The sequence below is a fragment of the Danio rerio genome, chromosome 25, assembly GCF_052040795.2.
Source record: "Danio rerio strain M-AB ecotype USA chromosome 25, GRCz13ab, whole genome shotgun sequence".
NCBI classification, from domain to species: Eukaryota; Metazoa; Chordata; class Actinopteri; order Cypriniformes; family Danionidae; genus Danio; species Danio rerio.
The window spans coordinates 3,150,001-3,160,000 of NC_141045.1; the positions used below are offsets into that span (position 1 = coordinate 3,150,001).

Sequence of the window (10,000 nt, forward strand, 5' to 3'; positions counted from 1 at the left end):
AAGAAATAATCTACACTCCGTTTACTCTCCCTCAAGTGGTTTTGAACATTCATTAGGTTTGTTCTTATATTTTGAAACACAACAGAAAATATTTTGAAGAATGTTGAAAACCGGCAACCATTGACTTCTATAGCCTTTGTTTTTCCTACTATAGAAGTGAATGGTCACTAGTTTCCCACATTTTTCAAATTATCTTTTCTTCTCATTCTTTACTCATTTAAAACCTTTATGAGTTTGTTTCTACTGTTGAACACAAAAGAAGATATCTTGAAGAATGTTGAAAACCGGTAACCATTTACTTCCATAGTATTTGCATTTCCTACTATGGAAATGAATAGTTACCGGTTTCCAACATTTAAAAAAAACATCTTCTCTACTCATTCTTTACTCATTTCATACTTTTATGAGTTTGTTTCTACTGTTGAACACAAAGAAGATTTCTTGAAAAATGTTGAAAACCGGTAACCATTGACTTTCATAGTATTTGCTTTTCCTACTATGGAAATGAATGGTTACCGGTTTCCAACATTTAAAAAAATATCTTTTCTACTCATCCTTTACTCATTTCAAACCTTTATGAGTTTGTTTCTACTGTTTAACACAAAAGAAGATATTTTGAAGAATGTTGAAAACTGGTAATAGTTCACTTCTGTAGTATTTGTTTTCCTACTATGGAAGTGAATGGTTGCCAGTTTCCCACATAAAAAAAGCTTTCTCTACTCATATTTTACTTGTTTCAAACCTTTAAGAGTTTGTTTCTACTGTTCAACAGAAAAAAAAGATAGCTCAAAAAATGTTGAAAACCGGTAACCATTGACTTCCATAGTATTTGTTTTTCCTATTATGGAAGTGAATGGTTGCTGGTTTCCAACATTTTTCAAAATATCTTCTCTACTTATCCTTTACTCAATTCAAACCTTTATGAGTTTGTTTCTACTGTTTAACACAAAATAAGATATTTTGAAGAATGTTGAAAACTGGTAATCATTCACTTCTGTAGTATTTGTTTTCCTACTATGGAAGTGAATGGTTGCCAGTTTCCCACATAAAAAAGCTTTCTCCACTCATATTTTACTTGTTTCAAACCTTTATGAGTTTGTTTCTACTGTTCAACAGAAAAAAAGATAGCTCAAAAAACGTTGAAAACCGGTAACCATTGACTTCCATAGTATTTGCTTTTCCTATTATGGAAGTGAATGGTTCCTGGTTTCCCACATTTTTCAAAATATGTTCTCTACTCATCCTTTACTCATTTCAAACCTTTATGCTTTTGTTTCCACTGTTTAACACAAAAGAAGATATTTTGAAAAATGTGGAAAACCGGTAACCATTGACTTTCATAGTATTTGTTTTTCCTACTATGAAATTGAATGGTTACTAGTTTTCCACATTTCTCAAAATCTCCTCTCTACCCATTCTTTACTCATTTCAAACCTTTATGAGTTTGTTTCTACAAAAGAAGATATTTTGAAGAATAATGAAAACTATGGACTTTCATAGCATTTGTTTTTCCAACTAAAGAAGTGAATGGTTAGCGGTTTCCAACATTTTTCAAAATATCTTCTTTTGTGTTCAATCAAATGAAATAAAGGATGAGTAAACAATGTCAGAATTGTATTTTTGCAGTATACTCTCCCATTAACCAGCCAGCAAGATGTTCTTTTATACATAAAACTCCAACAATCAATGTTTTTTATTATTTTAGGAGAATAAACTCACCACGCCCCACCACAGAGCATCAGCATAGCTGGAGAAACCTGTCTTCCCTTCTTCATCTACTGCATCTTTTTCAGCCAAATACACAAAATACGATGAGAAGATCAGACCCAGGAACCCGATGTACAGTGTGGTGATCAGCTCCTGAAATGTAGGAAAACAGTTCAGAAATAAACAGATTAACATTCGTTTCCATTAGATATATACAGTAATACAAAGTCATACAAAGTTGAATTTATTAAGTCTGATTAATGTAAGTTAGGATGACTAGAAATGAACATTTAAGTCAGGTAGATTGTTTTATGTCCTTTTAATTAAAATTATACTTTCAATTCTATTAATATTTCATTCAAAACACACACCACGGATGTTAATATTGCTTATATTTAATGTAAATTAAAGAATATATATATATATAAGTTTTTTATATAATTTATATAAGTTTTTGCTTTGTATTTTCTTTTAAAAACACACAGCAGATGTTATTATGGCTTATATTAATTTAGTTTTTTTAACAGTGTATGATCTTGTTTTAAAATGCAACGAGCCACAATTTTTAAAATCTATTTTATGGTCTTAAATTTGTAAGGCTGCACAGAAAAAGCATTTTTTTAAACTATAGATACTCCATTTAATCTGTAAATTAATGTGACACCGCATAAACTGTGTTTAAATGAACAAAACATTGAGGGCCCTATCATACACCCGGCGCAGTGCGGCGCAAGACGCGGCGCAATAGTCTTTTGGTAGTTTCAGCTTGGCGCAAGAGTGGTTTTGAGGCGTTGCGCTATGCTGTTTAAATAGCAAATGCATTAGCGCTCATATGTGCGCCCATAGGTGTTCTGCTCTAAAAAGGGAGGCGTTCTGAGGCGGACCGCTGGCGCGTCGCTATTTTGAGAAACTAAAATAGATTTTTTATTAGACCAAAACAAACCCGGTCTAAACTCCAGCGCAGAGTTGCGCCCTGCTTACACACTGCTTAATACACACAAGAGAGCAATAGGCAAATATCTTTACATATGAAAACATTTAAATATTAAGGATATATATAGGATATAATAAGAATAGATATAGAATATAAATATAAAGGATTAAAATATTACAAAACATATTATTTTCTAGCCTACATAAATATGAAAAATCACTGCTTTTGTGTCTTCTTCATCTCTGGAGGCTTTTTCAGTTCATCCATAACAATTTGCTTTGTATAATGTTATTATTATTAGCAGTGTTATTTATTATATCCATATTTATATTTGTTTTATTAAAAACAAGCTTAGATTTGCCCACCTGTCAGGTTTTAGACCATATGGGGCATGGCAGGTGTATTTGGAAATAACTGAGTATTTTGAGCACACTTGGTCTTTATTGTTCATTTATTCGTTTGCTGGAAATTAGAACTGAATTTAGAAATAGTTTTGAAACAAATCTTTGCGCTTAACAAACGAAATTAATTATTTATAGGCTAATTGACGTCTGTGTAAAGGTTTCCCTATCCAAGAGCGAAAGTGAAAGTAGATTCATGATCTCTCATTCTCACGCAGTAGATGCTCTGTTTAACTGTGAACTGTTAAAAAACTGTCAACTGTGAACTGTTTGCTTGTGAAATGCTCAGTTTTTCCACTTAGACTTACTTTGCGTCCTGTAAATAGCGAATGCGCTTATGGCGCGACGCAGCTGGTTCTTAAAGGGAATGGGAGATGAGACTCTGATTGGTTTATTCTCAAAACACACCTATAACTCACTAAGAAAATAAACTCGACCCTTTTCGACCATGAACCACTGCGCAAGGCAGATTTCCCGTCCTTAAATTAGCAAAAACGCGTCCTGACACGCCCTGAAAGCCTTTGCGCCCTGCGTTTTGCGCTCTGCTCATGGACCGTCAAAATAGAGCCCTGATTGATTGATTGATTGATTGGTTGATTGGTTGATTGATTGATTGATTGATTGATTGATTGATTGATTGATTGATTGATTGATTGATTGATTATTGGTCTGGGACTGATCAAATCATTTTAAAATATAATTATAATTTTTTTAATGCAATATACTGTATATTCAGGACTAAGAAGAAAATTAAAGCAAAGAAAGTCGCCACAGCGGAATGAACCGCCAAGTTATCCAGCATATGTTTTACGCAGCGGTTGTCCTTCCAGCTGCAACCCATCCCTGGGAAACATCCAAACACACTTAATCACACACACACACACACACACACACACACACACACACACACACACACACACACACACACTACGGTCAATTGTAGCATACCCAATTCCCCTATCCCACATGTGTTTGGGCTGTGGGGCAAACCGGACCACCCGGAGGAAACCCACGCCAACACGGGGAGAACATGCAAACTCCACACAGAAACGCCAACTGAGGCTCGAACCAGCGACCTTCTTGCTGTGAAGTGATCGTGCTACTCACTGCTCAACAATGTTGAACAAGTGCAAAACATGTCATGCTGGTTGAACTGAATGAAACTTTTTTTCTCCTAATGCCCATATTATGCTATAAGCTGATTTCCTCTCTCATGCTGCAGCAGAGGACATGGCGCACGCAGTATAAAAGCACCTTAAAAGGCAAACCCTAAGCCGGTGTGAATGAATTAGCCCAATCATGCCTGATCCGCAGAGAACTTCAGCTCTTTCATAAGACCTGCGTCAACGGTGAAGTGACCAAGAAAATGTGTGCAGGTTTCATGTGTAAAGCCTCAGATCAGCGAAGGCATTAGACTATCATTATGTGATTTGGTGAGGCCCTATTTGGAGTGAAATCAGTGGGTTTCATCGAACTGTAAGATATTAAAGTGATGGATCAATGAACGTTTGCTGGTCGTTTATTCACGCGCAGGGTTTGCCCGAGATGTCATCTTCAGAATAACATTAAAGAAGATTTTCAGCTGAAAGTGGGGTCTTTGGTGGTTATATATTATATTTAACAGTATTTACAACACTTTGTTAATGAATGCTGTATTGTAGTGTTTAGTATATTATAGTGAACTGATGAACTATAACAAATACTGTAGTATACTTTAGTTTAACTACAGTAAACTGTGGTGTGTTGCAGTATTGAGTCATTTGTTGTTGTTGTTATTGAGTTAGCATAGCAACTATAGAAAAACCACAACATACTGCTGTAGTTGTTATCACCATAGGAACTATATAATTACCACAACAGAATAATTAGTATAGTTGCTGCGTTACCATGACAACTATAGAATTACCACAACATATTACTAGTTGTTATTACCATAGCAACTATAGAATTACCACAACATATTACTAGTTGTTACCATAGCAACTACAGAACAACCACAACATATTACTATAGTTGTTGCGTTACCATGCCAACTATAGAACAACCACAACATATTACTATAGTTGTTGCGTCACCATGCCAACTATAGAATTATTACAACATATTACTATAGTTGTTGCGTCACTATGCCAACTATAGAATTATTACAACATATTACTATAGTTAATGCGTTACCATAGCAACTATAGAATTACCACAACATATTACTAGTTGTTGTTACCATAGCAACTATAGAATTACCACAACATATTACTAGTTGTTGTTACCATCGCAACTATAGAATTACCACAACATATTACTAGTTGTTGTTACCATAGCAACTATAGAATTACCACAACATATTACTAGTTGTTGTTACCATAGTAACTACAACATTACCACAAAAGATTAATTACTATATTTGTTGCGTTACCATAGCAACTATAGAATGACCATAAAATATTAGTTGTTGTTACCATAGCAATTATAAAATTACCACAACAGATTAATTATTAGTTGTTGCATTACCATAGCCACTACAGAATCCCCACAACAGATCACTTACTTTAGATGTTGTGTTACTATAGCAACTATAGAATCACCACAACTGATCAATTACTGTAGTTGTGTTACCATTGCAACTACAGAATCCACACAACTAATCAATTACTACAGTTGTTCTACCATAGCAACTTCGGAATCCCCACGACAGATCTCTTACTTTAGTTGTTGTGTTACCTTAGCAACTACAGAATCACCACAACAGATCACTTACTTTAGTTGTTGTGTTACCTTAGCAACTACAGAATCACCACAACAGATCACTTACTTTAGTTGTTGTGTTACCTTAGCAACTACAGAATCACCACAATAGATAAATTACTATAATTGTGTTACCATATCAACAAGATATGAATCACAACAACCAACTAATTACTACAGTTGTTGTGTTACTATAGCAACTGTAGAATCACCACAATAGATCAATTACTATAGTTGTTATGTTACCATAGCAACTGTAGTATCGCCACAACACATCAATTACTATAATTGTGTTACCATAGCAACTGTAGAATCACCAAAGATCAATTACTCCTGTTGTTGCATTATTATAGCAACTGTAGAATTACAACTGATCAATTACTAGAAGTGTTGTGCTGCCATAGCAACTATAGAATTACCACAACTGATCAATTACTATAGTTGTGTTACTATAACAACCACAGAATCCCCACAACAGATGCCTTAATTTAGATGTTATGTTACCATAGCAATTATAGAATCACAACAGATCAAGTACTTTATTTGTGTTACCTTAGCAACTATAGATTGCCCACAACAGATCAATTACTATAGTTGTTACCATAGAAACTAAAGAATCACCACAACAGATCAAGTACTGTAGTTGTGTTACCATAGCAACTATAGAATGCCCACAACAGATCAATTACTATAGTTGTTACCATAGAAACTATAGAATCACCAAAACAGATCAAGTACTATAGTTGTTGTGTTACTATAGCAACTAGAATCCCAACAGATTTATTCAAGTACTTTATGCATGGTTCAAAAACACTACATTATTTACTATAAATTACCATAGTATTTTTTCATATGGTGAATTATCAGCCAATGGGGTGAAACATACCCCACTTAGATGAGTTTTTGATCATAGTAACAAAACCAGGCCTGAACTTTTAAATGCATGAATGAAACGCACCTGCCGATGGATAAAAACCACTGATCCCAGAAGCCTCCACGTTCCTCCCTGCCGATCCACATGCAGCATCCGCAAGATCTGGAGGAAGCGGATCCCTCTGTAAGCATGGAGATTTAATCAGCATATTAGAATAAACAGCAGTGAAAGATGATCATAATATCTGATGATATTTCAGTGGTACCTGATTGCAGACGTGGCAAACACTTGTCCATTAGAGCCGACGCTGAGAACAACAACAGATGCCACGACCACGATTAGATCTGTGATATAAGTAGAAGAACAGGTCAAAATGAAGAACTGCAGCAAAATCTATTTTTTTCTTTAGCTTATGTAAACAGTTATAAAAATATACAAACTAAAACGGTATATATGAAACATATACAACATTATGTTGAAGGGAAATGTTTTTAAAATATTAAAGTATAAAAATACTCAAAACAAGTAATTAATAAATAAAATATTGAAGTTTAAAAATAAAAAAAATCAACATTAGTAATGAACCTGAAGAAATATAATGATAATAACTATTATTATTATTTATTTTTTGATTTGACTGTCAAAATTGAAGACGTTTTAGTAACGTTTTACAAATAACCTTTTTTTAAATGTTGAATTTAAATCCAGAAAGAAAACGCAAGTAAAAAATAAATATAACTTTAATATATTTTTTTATTTAAATTAGCTGATTTAACCAGATTTAAAACATATACATTTATAACTAAAACTAATACTAATTTTGAACACATAAAACAAATAAAATAAATTGAAGCTGTTTTAGATGTTGTATTTAAATCCAGAAAAAAATATAGGAAAAAAAAAACTTCAATATTTTTATTAATTAGAATTTTAACCCAGTTAAAATATATTAATTAAAACTTATATACTATTTTTTGCAAAACAAGTAAATTAACATTACATAAAAAAAATATTAGTACTGGAAAAATGAATATATTTATATAAATATAAAAACAAATTAAATAAAAGTTAAATTAAAAATAATAATAATGAAATGAAATAAAAATAAAATAAAACATGAATGAAATAAAATCCTTTTACATAAATATAAAAAGTTAAAATAATAATTTTAAAAAATGAAACAAAATAAAAAAATTAATTAAATAAAATGAAATAAAATTAAACTAAATAAAAAAAATTATAAAATGAAATGAAATAAAAATAATAATAAATAAATAAAAAACAAAATAGAAAATAAAAAAATGAAATAAAAAATTAAATGAAACAAAAAATAATAATAAATAAACAAAATAAACTTTTTTTAAAATGAAGCAAAATAAATTAAAATAAATGAATGAATAAATTAATCTATATAAATATAAAAAGTAAAAAATATATTTTTTTAAATAATAACAAATTTAAAAAAAAATATTTTTTTACAAAATAAAAAAAAAAAACTTAAGAAAAAAGTCCCAGCGTTAGAAATGAACCTTATTTAACATAACACTTTTCCAAATCAATTTTTGGATTTATTAGAGAACCAGATTCCAAATACAAATGTTGGCTTTATATCCAGAATTGAATGTAATGTCGCATCACATGACACCAATACTGCATTCTGCTCCACATGTTATTTTTGCTGAGAAATGAACATGCAGCCTATAATCAATAAGCACCTATAATGGAGATGGGTTTCCTGATGAAGCGCAGACGGCCTTTAATGCCCACATATTTGCTCCGGCAGCCTGCAGACCAGAGCCGCACCACATACTCAGTCCCGAAAAACACCACCAGCACAATCTCCTGTACAGAGGACAAACACAACCCATATTCAAGGCTAGAAAAAGACAGATTTCACTAGGACTGCACAATATTGGAAAAACCTGATGCGTTCTTGGGATATTTTATTTTTCTGCAATATACAATGAAATATAAATACAGTTTCACCCGACGGTTTGAATAGCTCCATTAAACGTCTTTCCAAGTCTAACAGTATTCAGGAACAGAAACTGAATACTCACAATGCAAACAATGCTTTTCTTTCTTACGTTTTTTGTCTCGTTTCTAGTCCAAATATATAAAAATTTATTGGGATTTTTCTTAAAACAAGCAAAATAATGCAATGTGACTATAACAAATGTGCACATAGCGATTTCAGTGCTGAAACAATACATTATGCAGTACTACATTTCAGTAACACTTCAGTATCTACTGGATTGATAAAGATATTATGTTCATTAGTAGTTATAAAGCATGAACTTATTCTGCATTTCTAATAAACCTAAACACAATTTACAGCTTACCAACTATAAGTAAGCAGCAAATTGAAGATTATTAAGCTAGTAATGGTTTGTTAATACTGCGAATTGTGACCTAAACTAAAGTGTTACTCACATTTCACTTCGATAATGTTTAGAGTCACTATTGAGATATCCGACTTGACTGCGGATTATTAAATTAATTGAAAAATGTAAACAAAATTAAAAGATTTAGACCTTATTCTGATTCCATATTGCAAATCATTGGATTTAAAATATTATTTGTTAAAATACAAATAAAAAAATGAGATGTTGACTAAGGTTATATTGAGATCTCAGAATTAATTTGCTTATTTTATGAGATTAGTTTTTTTTTACATATAGAGTTAAAGTCAAAATTATTCACTCTCCTTTTTGTTTCTTTTTACAATATTTCCCAAATTATGTTCTCAGTATTTCTTTTTTTTTTTCTTCTGGAGAAAGTCTTCATTGTTTCATTTCGGCTAGAATAAAAGCAGATTTTAATTTTTGTAAACCCATTTTAAGGTCAATATTATTAGTCCCTTTCAGCAATATTAGTTTTGGATTGTCTCCAGAACACACCACTGTTATACAATGACTTGCCTAATTACCCTAACTTTACCCTAATTACCCTCGTTAAGCCTTTAAATGTCACTTTAAGCTGTATAGAAGTGTCTTGAAAAATATCTAATAAAATATTATTTACTGTCATCATGGCAAAAAGAAATTAAATCAGTTATTAGAAATGAGTTATTAAAAATATTATGATTAGAAATTTGCTGAATGAAATCTTTCATTTAAACAGAAATTGGGGGGGAATAGAGTGGGGCGAATAATTCTGACCTCAACTGTATACAAAATAAAATAAAATAAAATAAAATAAAATAAAATAAAATAAAATAAAAAATAATAAAATAAATTAAAAAATAAATAAATAAAATTAAATAAAACAAAAAAATAAATAAAATAAAATAAATAAAATAAAATAAAATGAAAAATAAAAATAAATAAATAAACAAATAAA

General features: G+C 31.3%; 1 protein-coding gene across 47 annotated transcripts in view; it reads right to left on the reverse strand.

Annotated features, from left to right (window-relative positions):
- The window catches only part of kcnq1.2 (potassium voltage-gated channel, KQT-like subfamily, member 1.2), a 234,529-nt gene that overhangs the window by 174,168 nt on the left and 50,361 nt on the right, over positions 1-10,000 (reverse strand). For all 47 annotated transcript variants that reach the window (XR_015525978.1, XR_015525974.1, XR_015525976.1 and 44 more), the window contains 4 exons: positions 8,374-8,500; positions 6,924-7,002; positions 6,743-6,839; positions 1,720-1,860 (listed from right to left, as the gene is read on the reverse strand). Coding sequence is in view for 32 of the 47 variants with exons in the window: in XM_087311489.1 (XP_087167615.1) it covers positions 1,720-1,860; positions 6,743-6,839; positions 6,924-7,002; positions 8,374-8,500 (444 nt within the window). In the remaining 15 variants the exon portion in view is untranslated. The remainder of the gene's footprint in view (positions 1-1,719; positions 1,861-6,742; positions 6,840-6,923; positions 7,003-8,373; positions 8,501-10,000) is intronic.